Source organism: Ostrea edulis, chromosome 1 (assembly GCF_947568905.1).
Source record: "Ostrea edulis chromosome 1, xbOstEdul1.1, whole genome shotgun sequence".
Taxonomy (NCBI): domain Eukaryota; kingdom Metazoa; phylum Mollusca; class Bivalvia; order Ostreida; family Ostreidae; genus Ostrea; species Ostrea edulis.
Window position 1 is genome coordinate 63,906,217 of NC_079164.1, and position 17,289 is coordinate 63,923,505.

The 17,289-nt window shown below is 36.0% G+C and overlaps 1 protein-coding gene across 1 annotated transcript in view; it reads left to right on the plus strand.

Annotated features, from left to right (window-relative positions):
• Positions 1-17,289, plus strand: part of LOC125647623 (uncharacterized) — a 243,738-nt gene that overhangs the window by 7,201 nt on the left and 219,248 nt on the right. Inside the window, exons 2-3 of the mRNA XM_056143955.1 lie at positions 5,206-5,521; positions 11,233-11,423. Of these exons, the coding sequence (XP_055999930.1) occupies positions 5,206-5,521; positions 11,233-11,423 (507 nt within the window). The remainder of the gene's footprint in view (positions 1-5,205; positions 5,522-11,232; positions 11,424-17,289) is intronic.

Consider the following 17,289-nt stretch of genomic DNA (forward strand, 5'->3'; position numbering starts at 1 on the left):
GGATCAAAGTCTTGCGTGCGAATGTAGGTAAAATCTTCGAAAATCTCAAGAATCTGAGGTCCAGGAATTAAAGTACAGATTTACATGAAAGCTTCCTGACATAGTGCAGATTCAAGTTTGTTAAAATTAAGGTCACTGGGGTAGGATGGGGCTCTCAACAGGGGATCAAAGTTTTACGTATACAAATATATCAAGAAAATCTTTAAAAATCTTCTTCTCAATAACCAATTTACAATTAGCAAAAGAAGTTTACATTTACATGAAAGCTTTCTGACATAGTGCAGATTCAAGTTTGTTAAGATCATAGCCGCTGGTGGTAGGTTGGGGCCACAATAGGGGATTAAAGTTTTACATGCGAATATTTGGGGAAAATCTTTCAATATGGGCCAAAGGTGAGCGATGTGGCCCATGGGCCTCTAGTTGAAGAATATTCCTGCCGTGACCTATCTATTAACATAAAAGTTTTGTTTTAATCGTAATGGCGGTGAACGTCATGAAAGGGAAAGTATCCATATCCAGGGAATAAAGCATGTTCGCATGGTCAGATAGGCGTACTTTGATTCAGGCATATAAACAAAGGACTATCCATCTTGATACGAGCAAAGCCAAGTGTGAATTGCGTACGCGAGATAAAACCACTTTCAAAGGCCACTGTTACTCTGCACATGCGTATCGTGTTTTCAACTGGTGACAATAGATAACTGATTTGTTTTTTTGTCGTTGATAAAATGAGTTTCTTCCCTTATTTTTCTTTGCAGAACATTAATTATATTTTGGTTATTCCGGATCATGGTCAGTTCATGACATGTAACTTTGATGTGTGGTAGTTTGGGTTTTACTTTTACTTTTATTTCTGGATTTCGATCCTGATGTAAATCACCCGTTGTATTTGTCCACGCCCACTTTATCTTTTAGCCAATAACTTTAATGACAGTTTCTATTGTCTAATTTGCTATATAAAGCCATGCAGCTTAGGCCACATTTAAAAATATGTTTGTTTCCCCTCTCCCGACCCTAAATTTCAGAGGAAGGTCGGTAGGTAGGTAAAAAGTTTTTTTTTTTAGCTAGCAGAATTTTATTTATTATGAAATTCCTATAACCATTAACAATGCCCGATACCAAACGTCGTGAAGCACATCATCCATGTTTCCTCATCAAACTCGTATAGTCAGTTCTCGCGTAAATTCTGCTTTGATTGCCACGTTTTGCAATTAGGAAAGGTGTCGATATTTCAGACAGTACTTCATGTATTTTGGAAATGCTCATTATCTAACCACCAAACTTAGGCATTGGACTACATGTATACATATTGGTTGATTCGACGAACATTGGGTTTCATCAGAATTTGCTCTGCTATTTATACCACATACTAACACTTAAATAAAGTTAGGGAGAATGTTGCAACTATGGACAATGGTGTTAGTTTTGGACACATGGTGTTATAAAATTGGTAAACTCGGTTGCTGTCTTTTATTTATGGTTCACTGACATTTTATGCTTTTGTTTTTTGCACATTATCTTAATTTATATATGATAGTGATTTTGATTATATTTTTTAAATGATATCGGTAGATCTAGTTTACCAGAAAACGTTTCAACGGGACTTGATTTTGCAGATCAAACAAAATGGATGCTGACATCAACCAATCAGAGCTGAGTTACACATGTGCATATAATTAGGTGTTTTCCAGTTTGTAAATATAGCATTAGTTCAGAAATAAGTTAAATTGAGAATGCTTCTGATTGACTGTCAAAAATATCGCATCCATCCGAAATATCAACACTTTCCCCATCTGAAGAACACAACTTGCACACTGGATGCCCCGAATTCTCTTGTTTCCTCGCTCCTCGTATAGACAACATTTCTCCATCTCGATCTTGCAGATCACTAGTCCGAATTGCGAGCCGAATTCAATGTTAAACTCACTTGTAACTAATCAATAAAACAATCATGATTCTTGTACTTATTAATATCGATTAAAAGAAAATATCAATCCAAAATTCGATATTAAACAGAAGCCAACAATTGTAGTCAACCAAATTTTCACTGCCATTTGAGCAAACGAGTCTCGTGACTCAAAACAAAGCTCGACAGTTTGATAAAATGTTTTCAAGAGACTGTTTATGTGATGAAAGAACCCATAAAATTGATATTAGTAAGTACAAGAAGAATCGTTTTATTGATTAGTTATGAGCTTAAAATTGAATTCGGCTTGTAAGTATTTGAAATCAGCCAGAGAATGCCGCCTCCAGCTGGAGGCGGCGAAATTTCTAGATTTCGGACCAGAACACCTCCTGTATTCGTATTATTATTTTTTAATTTTGGATTGAAACCAAAGAAGATATAGAAAATTTTTGTCATTATAAAATACTGATCTGCACCAGAAACGACCTTGAATATTTCTTAAGATTTAAAAAAAAAACTTCACCAGAATGGCGTAATAAAAACTTATGGGTCTGTGTGAATTTTCAGACTCGGTCGGGCGAGGGGAAACAAACAATATTTTTATTTTGGCCTTACTATTCGTGGAAGCGAGACAGCTGGCCTTGCTAACTAACTCTTCTCCTGCCATTTTTCCTATTTTGGAATTAGGTTTTGTTCGTCTTCTTTGCCCCTTTTTACTTACTAAATTATTATACCCCCCGAATGAAGTTCTGGGGGGTATATAGGAATCACTCTGTCCGTCTGTCCGTCCGTCTGTCCGTCCGTCCGTCTGTCTGTCTGTGCAGATTCGTGTCCGGGCCATAACTTCTTTGTTCTTTGACTTAGGCATACCATATTTGGCACACAGGTAGATCACCATGAGACGATTTTGTCGAGTACCTTCATGACCTGTATATGACCTTGAACTTTGACCTCAAGGTAAAAATTGATTATAGGGTTTTGACATAGTCATACCATAAGACATGGGTGTATCACCATGAGACTATGTGTCATGTACATTCATGACCTCTTTATGACCTTGACCTTTGATCTCAAGGTCAAAATTATAGGTTTATGCCATGGATTTGTGTTCGAACTATATCTTCCATTTTCTTCTACAAATGCATACCATATTTTTACACTCAGGAAAGAGGTAATTTATACTTATTAACAACACCCTTTGGGAGATTGGGGTAAGTAGGGGGTATTCTTAGTGAGCATTGCTCACAGTACATCTTGTTAATATAACCTTTGGGTTGGGAGGATTTCTTGATAGCTCATAGTCTTAAGTTTTAGGGTTTAGGAGTGTGTATTTATCACATTCATACTGGTAATAAATTCGTAAAGTGTTATTTATCTTATTTTCATTATACCCCCCCCCCCCCAACAAGTTGTGGGGGGGGGGGGGGTATACTGGAATCGGGTTGTCCGTCTGTCTGTCCGTCCGTCCGTCTGTAGACGCAATGGTTTCTGGGCTCTAAAGCATTATCCTTTCCACCTACCGTCACCATATCATATATATGGACTACCCATGAGATGAAGATGTTCCCTATCGATTTTGGGGTCAAAAGGTCAAAGGTCAAGCACACTGGACATCGAAGTAACAATATGGTTTCCGGGCTCTAAAGCGTTATCCTTTCCACCTACAGTCACCATATCATACATATGGACTACCCATGGGGTGAAGATGTTCCCTATCGATTTTGGGGTCAAAAGGTCAAAGGTCACGCGCACTGGACATTGAAGTAGCAATATGGTTCGGTTTGTCATGCCATTTGTTTTTTACACTCAGAAAAGAGGTAGTTTACAGTCTTCACGAAAAACTTTGTGAAGCACAGGCCCTTCGGGCCTCCCAGTATAATAATTTTGCAAGCCCGAACAATATTTTAATGGCCCAAAATATTTCATCTAATTTGACCACTTGTCATTTGCAAGGTGTTGCATGCGGATTCTACACTATAGATACATGTATGTTCTACTGTAGGAAAATATACAACTGACATTAAAAGGATTACATATCTTATTTTTCAAAATATTAATCTCGCAGATGACATCAGCAGCTCCTGTTCAGAATCTGCTCTGTTTTGTAATCACCACGTACAAAACATTTTGTTTTCTCAAGAATTAAATCTTAGCAAAGGCCCACCCTTGGTCCAATGGGGCATGGATTTTCGTTCTCTTTTCTCCTTGGCTTGTGCGACCATTTTTCTTTATTTGGATCTGATGGTTGTGATTGCTAAATACACTTGTGAGGTTTTGAATTTCACGGACGACCCCCATCCCTACATGGGCACTGGAAGTTGATGTAAATATATAGTATGTGCATGTATTTTTTATACATGCACATACTATATATTTACATTAACTTCCAGTGCCCGTGCCTCCCTATACTTCAGAAAAGGCAGCATGGTTGAAAAATGATCGATGCGAAAGTCTGAGTCAATCTCACGCTTTATTTGTAATATATACATTACATACAATAAAACATTTACAGGCCCGCCGGACTCCTGGGTTAAATATTTTTAGAAGCCCGATCCCGATTTTACTGGCCTCGGGCATCGGGCCACCGGTTAACGTCGAAGACTGGTTTATACCTATTACCAACACCCTTTGGGAGATTGGGGTAAGCGGGGGGTATTCTTAGTGAGCATTGCTCACAGTACCTCTTGTTTCATTTGAATTTATTTTCAAGTTTCAAATCATAGTGTAGTTGGGTCGTTTCGAAGTCGCCACTATCAAAATAAAATAAAACACAATGCGAAGTACAGACTATACGAACGCCAGACCTGCTACAGATGTAAGGGGATATAACTGAAGCAAACGATATCTGATTTTCTAAACCCTTGTAAAAATCGTATTGACTTTTATATTTATGTATTTTACTAGTAAAGGATATGAAAATAATAAAAGAATAACAAATACACACAGAAAATATTCATTTACACTCTCCCATCAATAGAAACAACAAATATATAGACATAGAAAATATTTATTTCCACTTTTTCAGTAGTTTAACTGACTTTATTATAGAATTTCTCTGTGTCCGATTATAATCGATAATTAGTTAGTTACAGTAAACCAATCATTGATTATGAAATTTAATTTCACCGATTCCCATCACTAGTTAAGTAATACTCCTGCTTTAAGTATTTATAATGTATATTGAGAAAACATGTACATGTATATTCACCTTTGCATAAATTTCTGCCAAACCAATTTATTGTTACGTATCAAGAGATGTAAAGCTTGATTGTATTTTTCTCTGTTTAAATATTATGCAGAACCAAGTTCACAAGCAGTATTAGAATGGGATCCAAATTATGAGGTACCAAGTACACCCAGACCAGACGCAGAACGTGCATATTACATGACTCTGAATCACATATCTGGAGAGCCGTTAATAGCATGGTTGAAAACTGGTGCTGGACAGAGTATTATGAACACTACTTCAGGAAAATTTAATCTCACCTCTGTGACCAAAACAGTGTTCCAAGGAGGAGCGATGAGTGCTGATACTTGGTTATCAAGTGGTGGTCAATTATGCCAGTATTCTCCAAATCAACCATTTCCACTACGTTATGAAGGATTTTACTGGAAGTATGTTTTTTATTATATCAATCTAATTAAAATCAGGTCTTCTCTAATAGTTACACTGGAGAAGGGTTTGACAGCCAGTCTTTTTTAACTTTTTGAGTTGCAAGGGTCATAATAATTAACCCTCTGTTCCTGAATTCTGGGAGTCGAAAGTATTTTTTGAGAGTTGCACTTCAAAAAAGTATTAATTTAAAACATTTGATTTTGATCTACACTGTTTAGGGTATACTACAGTAGTGTTTTGTTCTTAAAATGAATAAATATTGGTTCAATGCATATGAAATAAATAACTTCAGTGATTGGGAAGGCCATGCGTCCTGCGCCATAGTCCCATTCCGGTGAAAATTGGCGCATTAAATTATTTAATCCATGCGCCAAAGTGCGCATTCATTATCGATTACAACTTGCGTTTTTTTTCTCTAGAAGTGAATTGGGTACGACTTACTTATTTTTTGTACTTTCATTTTTAATTCCTATGTATTCTGATGCACCGAATCTCATTGGTTGAAGCAATACAAATCAAAATAGATAACCAATAAACTATTTCCTCTTACACCACATCTCATCACGTCTTCTTATGCTTATTCTTTAGCTTTTAAGCTTCGGAAGTCCAAGGACATATATAGAAACAACAGAAAGTGAAAAAAAATGATGGGAAAAAAACCCCCCAGAGACCGTCTTCAAATACCAATACCGATATTAAAAAGCAATTATACCGTTGAGAAGGGGACATTGAAACAAAGAAGAAACATTTTCAAGAGCGGCGGAAAAGATCGTGGTCATGGTTCAGTTTCAATTAAAACAATAATGTTCCACTGCTCATTTGCTATTTATTGAAAATGGCCATTCAAAATATGTTGATGGCCCATTAAATCTGAAAATGGCCCATTGAAAACTTGAACCGTGGGGCCATAGTCCCATTGGCCATTTTGGCCTTCCCAATCACTGTAACTTAATGATTTATTAATTTTATTTACTTTGAAGTTTCTCAAGGTTAGGCCAATTCAACTTAGTAGATTATCATCCAGGGTCACCAAAAAGTATGGGGCGGGTGGGAGGATTTAATTTTTTAATTTTTATTTTCTGAGAAAAATATTAACATTTGACAAACGAGTAGTGCATCGTTTAATGCCAGATGGATCTATATTACAGAGCTGCCAACCCTCACGATTTTGGCGTAAGGCTTACGATTTTAGGGCCGAAAATACGCCTTACGATTTCACCATATATCTTCCGATTTTCGCTTATTTGACATTTCGAAAGTTTTAGAGCTGTCCGTCATTGGTTTTTACTTTTATAAGAAACAAGCCATAGTCGTTACTACGTTTGTTTGCATAGTCTATATATATACAAAATCTCGATCATTTTAATGCTTTGAAATAAACAATATGGAAGCTGCTACTAAGCGTAAGGCATGTGTTGATGGAAATAACAACAAAACTCCCCCAAAGAAGAAAACCTAATAGAGCCAGTAATTCAAAGAACAACATGCAAGTACACTGTAAACATCTATTCGTTTCAAAGTCAGAAAGGGAGAGTTTGTATGATAAGTGTACAATCTGTTTGACAAACTTCAACATTTTTCACGGCGGAGAAAATGACATTAAAAAACTTGCCATAATAACTGACACAGTAACTGTAAAATTATATAGTATACTAAAGTAACACTAAGGTTTTATACCCAAGGTTTAGAAAATAAAATCAATAAAAGATGTATTTGACCTTCTGCAGTTGTAAAATGCATAACAATTGGTATGTCTAAATTTATTAAATTTGGATTTGAAATATGTCTAAAATTGCTCAGGTTATATCTTTATTCATAAAATATCTCCAGTGGCAGGGGGCCTCGCCTTACTATTTTCCATTTCATAATGTTGGCAGCTCTGATATTATTTCACAGATGAATTCCTGAGGTTAAGTTTTAATTTCAAACACAGAAAGATACCAAACTTCTTCAAGATATGAAGCACAATAATCCTTTCCTTTCATTTATGCCCGTAAGAAGGTGAGAAATTAAGAAAACCATCATATGATCTGTTTTCTTCACGTGGCTTTTCGTGTTGCTATACCGGAAATGTAAATAAGAAGTGTAAATACCATAGTCGGATATGAAAATTTTTCTGGAAATTGCAAAATAAACAAATTCAGGGCAGGCCAATTTTTGAGGGGCGGGCGGGGATGATAATCTATCAATTAAGTTGAATTGACCTTACATGCCACCATATGATATGACTCAGGGTTCGAAATTAACTTTTTCAAGCACTAGTCCGTACGGACTAGTCACTGTTGATGTTCACTAGTCCGGAAAACATTTGTGCATGTTCGAAGAACGGCGGTCTCGAATGCACTCCATGTGTTTGGAAGCTCAGGATGTCATAGTCACACAAACACTTAACCATGCAGGTAATTAATCGACCATAACTTCAAACATCTAAGAGACTCGAACAAATCTTGCTAAAAATCTTTACCATATTCAAGATTGATTTCCGGATTTTCACTAGTCCGTACGGACTAGTGCTATAGAGAGTTCACTAGTCCCAGGGACTGACACTAACGGCTGTCCGATTGTCCGGGACAACTTAAAACGGTGGTCGGACAACTAAGTTCTGTAGTTTACCTGTCCGATGGGACAACCAAAAATAAATGAAGGGTATCCGTGAAATTTTAATAAATTCTACGTGAAAAGAGTCCTTAAAGTTTTTGAAGTACATCTCGTCGATAGAAATAATCTGATAATCAATATGGCGTTTTTCTGGTTTTCCCTGATCTAAATTTAGATTGTTCATTAATATCGACCAATCAGCTTCACGGTGTATTTTAATCGCGCCAATCAGATGTCTCTATTGTCGCGTGATTCTTGGAAGTGAACAAACAGATATAGAACACTTTTTCCGAAGTTAAAATTGAATAATTTTTACGAAAAACATGTCCAAAATGAAAAATTATCAATAGGTTATCAAATAATAATTTATTAAAAAGAATTTAAGGGGAATATTCTCTGATTATTTGATCCATTATAGTCTTAAATAAAACATATTACGACGTAAGAAATGACATGTCAGCTTGATGCCAGAAATGAGTGTCATTCAGATCGGGCATCATTTCTACATCATTTTTTTGTTGGTCAGTTTCGGACAAGTACATTTTCCATTCGGACAACCTAAATTTCATGTTAACTTGTCCGAAGGGACAGGTTGGTATTAAAATTAGTGTCAGTCCCTGTAGTCCGACACGTTTTTTACTAGTCTTGGACTTACGGACATGAGTTAATTTCGAACCCCGTGACTATATGTCACACTTGTATATCTGAATACTGCCCGCCACCCCCCCCCTTTTCCAAAAAAGCAAAATTCAGTTTATTTCAAACATTTTGTATAAGTAACTGTAATAAAAAAAAAAAAAAAAAAAATAAAAATCAGATGAAATAATAATCAAAATACTCACAACCAGTTATTAGATAAATAAAAGTATATCGATTCCTCCAAGGTTTTACCCTGTTCAGACGCCATCTTGTTATTAGCTCACCTGAGCTTAAAGCTCAAGTGAGCTTTTCAGATCACCCGTATTCCGGCGTCCGTCCGTCTGTCCGTCTGTAAACTTTTAACATTTTTAACTTCTTCTCAAAAACCACTGGGCCAATTTCAACCAAAGTTGGCACAAAGCATCCTTAGGTAAAGGGAATTCTAAATTGTTAAAATAAAGGGCCAGGCCACCTTTCAAGGGGAGATAATCAAGAAAAGGTAAAAATAGGGTAGGGTCATTCAAAAATCTTCTTCTCAAGAACCACTGGGCTAGAAAAGATGAAATTTATAGATGAGTTTTATTAGGTAGTGCAGATTCTAAATTGTTAAAATCATGGCCCCCGGGGGTTGGATGGGGCCACAATAGGGGATCAAAGTTTTACATACAAATATATAGGAAAAATCTTTAAAAATCTTCTTCTCAAGAACCACTGAGCCAGAAAAGCTGAGATTTATATGAAAGCTTCCTGATATAGTGCAGATTCTAAATTGTTCAAATCCTGGCCCCCGGGGGTCAGATGGGGCCACAATAGGGGATCAAAGTTTTACATACAAATATATAGGAAAAATCTTTAAAAATCTTCTTCTCAAGAACCACTAAGCCAGAAAAGCTGAGATTTATATGAGAGCTTCCTGATATAGTGCAGATTCTAAATTGTTCAAATCCTGGCCCCCGGGAGTCGGATGGGGCCACAATAGGGGATCAAAGTTTTACATACAAATATATAGGAAAAATCTTTAAAAATCTTCTTCTCAAGAACCACTAAGCCAGAAAAGCTGAGATTTATATGAGAGCTTCCTGATATAGTGCAGATTCTAAATTGTTCAAATCCTGGCCCCCGGGAGTCGGATGGGGCCACAATAGGGGATCAAAATTTTATATACAAATATATAGGAAAAATCTTTAAAATCTTCTTCTCAAGAACCACTGTGCCAGAAAAGCTGAAATTTATTTGAAAGCTTCCTGATATAGTGCAGATTCTAAATTGTTAAAATCCTGGCCCCCGGGGGTCGGATGGGGCCACAATAGGGGATCAAAATTTTATATACAAATATATAGGAAAAATCTTTAAAATCTTCTTCTCAAGAACCACTGTGCCAGAAAAGCTGAGATTTATATGAAAGCTTCCTGATATAGTGCAGATTCTGAATTGTTAAAATCCTGGCCCCCGGGGGTCGGATGGGGCCACAATAGGGGATCAAAATTTTATATACAAATATATAGGAAAAATCTTTAAAATCTTCTTCTCAAGAACCACTGTGCCAGAAAAGCTGAGATTTATATGAAAGCTTCCTGATATAGTGCAGATTCTGAATTGTTAAAATCCTGGCCCCCGGGGGTCAGATGGGGTCACAATAGGGGATCAAAGTTTTACATACAAATATATAGGAAAAATCTTTAAAAATCTTCTTCTCAAGAACCACTGAGCCAGAAAAGCTGAGATTTATATGAAAGCTTCCTGATATTATAGTGCAGATTCTAAATTGTTCAAATCCTTGCCCCCGGGGGTCGGATGGGGCCACAATAGGGGATCAAAGTTTTACATACAAATATATAGGAAAAATCTTTAAAAATCTTCTTCTCAAGAACCACTAAGCCAGAAAAGCTGATATTTACATGAAAGCTTTCTGACATAGTGCAGATTCAAGTTTGTTCAAATCATGGCCCCTGGGGGTTGGATGGGGCTACAAGGGGGAGGGGGATCAAAGTTTTACGTACAAATATATAGGAAAAATCTTCAAATATCTTCTTCTCGTGAACCATTGGGCCAAAGAAGTTCACATTTACATGAAAGCTTTCTGACATAGTGACTAGATTGACGTTTGCAAAAACTATGGCCTCCAGGGGTAGGTTGGGGCCATAATAAGGACTACGGTTTTACATGCAAATATATATAGAAAGTCTTCTGATATGGACCAAGGTGACTCAGGTGAGCGATGTGGCCCATGGGCCTCTTGTTTTTCATTACTTCCTGCAACAGTTAATTTAAAACCTAATGCATATAATTGTAATTTTTCCAGAATTCACAATGTCCAAAAATACCGGTTTTTCGATATATGTATTGTGGGACAAATTATAACAATATGCCGATATACTGGTAAAATCGTACATTCCTACAATATTTTTAATGAAGGTTAGGTCAATGTCAAATTTGTCAATTGTTTAAGGGCATCTTATTTTTGTGTTTTCAGAATCAGATGCTCTGCATCAATGTCTACTCTGCTCACAATTCCTTATTACAATGGAGAACTAAGAGCAGACCATTTATTTCATCAGCATCCAAATGGAATGGTTCCACCAGAAGAAAGATATTACGTGTTAAAAACTGAACATGAAGCAACTGTAATGACCTTGAACTCTGTAAATTCATTTACTATATCAAGTAAGTCATATCTTCCTTTCTTATAGGCATATAAATTGAAGACTGTAATAGGTCACCTGAATCATTTGGGCAGTGCCTGTCGTGTGTTGTGTACAAGCTTCTTATGTATTAAGTAACCTTTAGTCACTCAAACAGCGTTTTTTTCCTACCCACTGGTAGTGATGAAACGATTGTCGCCGATGATCGATTGTCGGTCGTTCAGAGACCTACGATGCTACTAATCGATTACAAAATAAAAGTCGCTGACATCGTTGACCAAACAAAATCCGGAAATCACTTCAACTTTGTTCAAATTTTATTTTCTTTATGTCCAACCTGATAAAAAATAAGCAAACAAAATGACGGGAGATATGAAGGACGGTAACAAACAACGACATTCAACAGTCAAATAAAGGAGTCTATCTCTGATATCTTTGATACAATGAGATTATAGAGAAATTGATATATTGGAATCCTGATTTATTTACCTGTGAACAAATGAAACAAAAAAGAATTCAAATGTTTCCATACATTTAATGATTCTGTTACATCTAATTTGAGGGGAAAACACTTAAATGCCAATTCCGATTATAATTGATTATTAATTGATTACTTGTGTCCGATTATTGCCGATAATTGAGTATGGTTTTTGGTCCGATTTCCCATCACTACCCACTGGTACAGGTACCCATTCAGTTGGGAAAAATAGCGTATTAATTGAACAAATTGGGAATTTTCTATCAATGTATCAGCAAATGATTTCACCTTATAGAAAAAAAAAGAACAAAACATTTTTTTATGGTATAAATATTTGCTGTTGTGAGATATCAGGAATCATTGAAGGCTTGTTCTAGAATCGTTGTAGCTCTGACAACAACACGCACACTGCCATGATCTGTACTTTCGATTTAAAGTAATTCCACCCTCCTGTGATGTCATCAGATTTTGCAAAATCAATGATTTATTTAGATTTATTCGTGATAGGAACATAAATTTTGTTGGAGTCTTTTCCGATAGTTATTGTAAAAAATCTTGTTAAAGATAAACTATTTTAAAAGTCTAAGTTATAGATGAATAATCAATGATACGTTTCAAAATATGAAATCCAAGGGCAATAACTTGGTTTCTATTGATTTCTTTATCAAGTCTATTATGCGATAGATTTCCTTTATTTTTTACAGACATTTTGTATACATATTTTTGTGAAGATACAGTTTCATGAAATTGTTATGAATGCTACTATATCGTCATAACGAGTTTGTATGAAATTTTGATAACACTGTTTATGGGAAATTGCAATTTTCTGACGGTGATAGGCCTACATGATTCTGTTTATGTACGTCTCGAATCTTAAAAAGTGTGATGACATATGTATTTTATTTGATAATTTGTTAGTTTTAAGTCTAATGAATGGAAATAAATACATTTTTCAAACTTGTATCAGATAAAACTGCGAGTATGGAATTACCTTAATACTGGAAGTTAACTTGTACAAAGTTTCAGACTAAGTAAATTATGATGTCAGCAGTCTAGTTTTTGGCAAGTGAATTGGGAATTTTTAGTCTCAAAATTGGGAAAAATCAATGTTTTGTTACTCTTTATATTTACATTGTTTTAACAATAAAAGTTTTTCTATGTTGATTCTTTCTTCAATAATTGTTTTTAGAACCCTTGTACTAAATGTAGCACTGGGTGGTTTTTATACTTGCTTGAATATATATATAATTCTCAATTATCAAAGTTATCAAATTTTGTACTTTGTAATTAAGCATTCTTGTTCTTATATTTACCAAATAATATTGTTCTATCAAAAGATAAAGATATTTTAAACTTGTACAAAAAACCACTCTTCAATATTAATCCAAATCTCCTTTTCTAGATCTATAACACTCAACAAATAGATCTATGTTTGATTTCATATTGCAGAAACAGCATGCTGGGGATTTTTTTAATCTCAAGTTTATAAAGATATGAATTTGTGGGAACTATTCTATCAGAGCTCGAAATTAGCGAGAAATACTCGCAAAATGCGAGTACAATTGAAAAATAGGGAGTAAAAATAGTGGACAATCGAAAATCGTAGGGAGGGGTGATTTACAAAGTATGATTGTATCGTATCCATTTTATACGGTGATGCGCTATTTGCTTTTCTTAAACTTGAAGTCTTCACGATAAACTTTGTGAGGCACAGGCCCTTCGGGCTTTCCAGTATAATAATTTTGCAAGCCCGAACAATATTTTAATGGCCCAAAATGTCTTTTCTAATTTGACCACTTGTCATTTGCATGCTGATTCTACACTAAAGATACATGTATGTTCTAATGTAGGAAAATACATATCAAGATGATCATAATTAAAAGGATTATCTTATTTTATTTTTCAACATATTAATCTCGAAGATACATCAGCAGCTCATGTTCTACTTTGTTCTGTAAACACCACGTACAAAACATTTTGTTTTCTCCAGAATTAAATCTTAGTAAAGGCCCACCCTCGGTCCAATGGGGCATGAATTTTCGTTCTCTTTTCTCCTTGTACGACCGTTTTTTTGTTTTTGTTTGGATCTGATGGTTTTGATTGCGAAATACGCTTGTGAGGTCTGGAATTTCACGGACGAGCCCCCTCCCTACACGGACACTGGAAGTTGATATAAATATATAGTATGTGCATGTATTTTTTATACGTGCACATACTATATATTTACATTAACTTCCAGTGCCCTTGCCTCCCTATAATACTCCATGAATACTTCAGAAAAAGCAGCATGGTTGATCGTTTTTGGATGTGAAATTTCATGTCCTGACAAAGCCTGAATCAATCTCGCGCTTTATTTGTAATATATACTAAACATACAATAAAACATTTACAGGCCCACCAGATTTAATATTTTTTATTTAATTAAATATTTTTAGAAGCCCGATCCCGATTTTACTGGCCTCGGGCATCGGGCCACCAGTTAACGTCGAAGACCGAACTTGCACTCTGAATCATACAAATGCTTACATGAACGACTGATTTCAACAACCGAAATCGAAACAACCGAAATGGTAATTATCTGGATTTTTCTTTTATGATTTTTATTAAGAAACTCGGAGTCAAACAAATGCTTTAGAGGTCGGACATCGCATTATGATGAAAAATATAGACATGTGTCCTGAGTTCTGTTCACCTATAGGGGTGATTAAATTGAATTCCAAGTATGAGGTTTTTGTTATTCATTTATCTAAAAAGAAAAATCGGAGTCTATGTTTTACCAAGTCTTCTGGTAGTCATTTTTATCCAAATCACGAGAATGTCCTATATAAAATAATTTATTGTCATATTGAGGTCGGGTTGTAGTGATGACACAAGTGCACTGCTCACATGCATAGACGATTATCAAATAAGTTCATGGGGCTCGTGATTGTGCTGCTTATAAAACCATGAGTCCGAGATTCGCTTTGAAAAATCATTAGTGACAACCCTGATGTGGCATGAAATTGAAAGACTGGATCTAGACCTGCGGTAAACAGGTTGTGGATTAGAGCAGTGATCGCGAAATGTTGAAATGTTTTACAGGACATTCGGTCTGGTAAACACAGGAACATTACCAGACCGAATCACATTTTACCAGACCAAAAAAAAGTAGTAGTATTTTTATATAAACAGAACTGGAAGTTGAAACTTAGTTTCCGAAACCGTTGCCGGAAAGTCACTGGACATTCGGACGGGAAATATAACAAAGTTTACCAGACCGAGAGCCAAATTACCGGACATGTCCGTCAGTCCGACAACATTTCGCTTTCACTGTTAGAGGTGTGATAATCAAGAGACCTAAACATTGCACGGTATGACTTACGTAACTTAGTATCCTGTCCAAATGATGCCTGCTGACCCACTAGGTTCAGTAATGATGGGGAAAATCGTCGATTTTTAAAAAAAAAAAAAACATGAAAAAAGAGCACTGCTTCATTATTAGCTCACCTGAGCCGAAGGCTCAAGTGAGCTTTTCTGATCACATTTTGTCCGGCGTCCGTCTGTCTGTCTCTCCGTCTGTCTGTAAACTTTTCACATTTTCATCTTCTTCTCCAGAACCACTGGGCCAATTTCAACCAAACATGGCCAAAAGCATCCTTGGGTGAAGGGCTTTCAAGTTTGTTCAAATGAAGGACCATGTCCCTTTCAAAGGGGAGATAATCACAAAAATGCAAAAATAGGGTGGGGTCATTTAAAAATCTTCTTCTCAAGAACCACTGGGCCAGAAGAGCTGAAATTTACCTGAAAGCTTTCTGACATATTGCAGATTCAAGTTTGTTCAAATCATGGCCCCCGGTGGTAGGATGGGGCCACAAGGGGGGATCAAAGTTTTACATACAAATATATAGGGAAAAACTTTAAAAATCTTCTTCTCAAGAACCACTAAGCCAGAAAAGCTGAGATTTACATGAAAGCTTCCTGATATAATGCAGATTTAAGTTTGTTCAAATCATGGGCCCCTGGGGTTGGATGGGGCCACAATAGGGGATCAAAGTTTTACATACAAATATATAGGAAAAAGCTTTAAAAATTTTCTTCTCAAGAACCATTGGGCCAAAGGAGTTGACATTTACATGAAAGCTTTCTGACATAGTGTAGATTCAAGTTTGCAAAGGGTAGTTTGGGCCATAATAGGGACTATTAGGTTTTACATGCAAATATATATGGAAAGTCTTCAGATATGAGCCAAGGTGACTCAGGTGAGCGATGTGGCCCATCGGCCTCTTGTTTTTATTTTAGCTTGTAGGTTTTCATTTTAGCCCGTGGATTTTTTACCCACAGGCTAAAATTAGCCTGTGGTAGAATAAGTTAATTTTGACCCCTGATTCTATGTAAAATTTGGAACTGTAACCAATGAAGTTTTGATTCCTATGTGACTTTAAAAGGGAGTTAAAAATTTTTGCTCCATTCCCTTGAATTGAAATGATCGATATTCATTCCATTTTAATGTTGAAGTACTTGTTTCTTTCTTTCTATCAATGAGAATATTATACATATCTTTACATCCTTTCATATTGATGTAAAATATTCTCAAAGAGCTAGGCATAATTGGTCCATAGGAAAGCATCGGATCATTTTGTTTTTTATTCAAAAGACCAGAATATAGGGGCTGTAAGTCGCGCTTCTCGTCACTTCCGGTGAAGCGTTTCCGGTGACAAACAAATCCGATTCAGTATTACGAGTATAGAATTGGACCAACTACACGTCCGAAAAACCAACGCTTATGCGTAAATCAGAGAACGCTGTGTACCACAAACATTTGTCATGTCCCTGTTTAAAAAGTTGGCGTGCATTGTCAATGCAGTGGTTCAAGTGTCGATGGAGAACAAGTTGTATAAAGTAACCAGGTAACTGCAAGTATACCTTCATCTTCATGAATGATTATTCGATAATTACGCAATTCATTTATACTTTAATTCAACTTACTTCTTTTTACTATGCCTATTATTGTTAATGATTGACATACAAATGTGCAATGTAACTCAGGTAGATAATTTTGTGATGTGGCTAAAATTGAGGAGGGGGGGAGTATGGTTATATTATGGCCTATTACTGCACTGGTTGTTTTTTTTTTTCCCATTATCATTTAAGCAAATTGGAGAAATTGATATTATTAAGATAACTTTATTATCTATTGCTTGATTAAGTTTGTATATATTTAGCAAGAAATTACAGGGGGGGGGGGGGGGGGGGCAGTTCTTGTCCAAAGATATCAGGAGGCAAACGCCGGAGAGAGTAATTTCAGTGGTTGGTTCCAATAATGTGGTTGAGAATTTGTAGAATGTGTATCTGTAGTATAATTTACGCCTGTTTACAGCCAGAAAGAAAAAAAAATATTCTTGAATTAATTTCTGAGGTCGCCAATATTTTA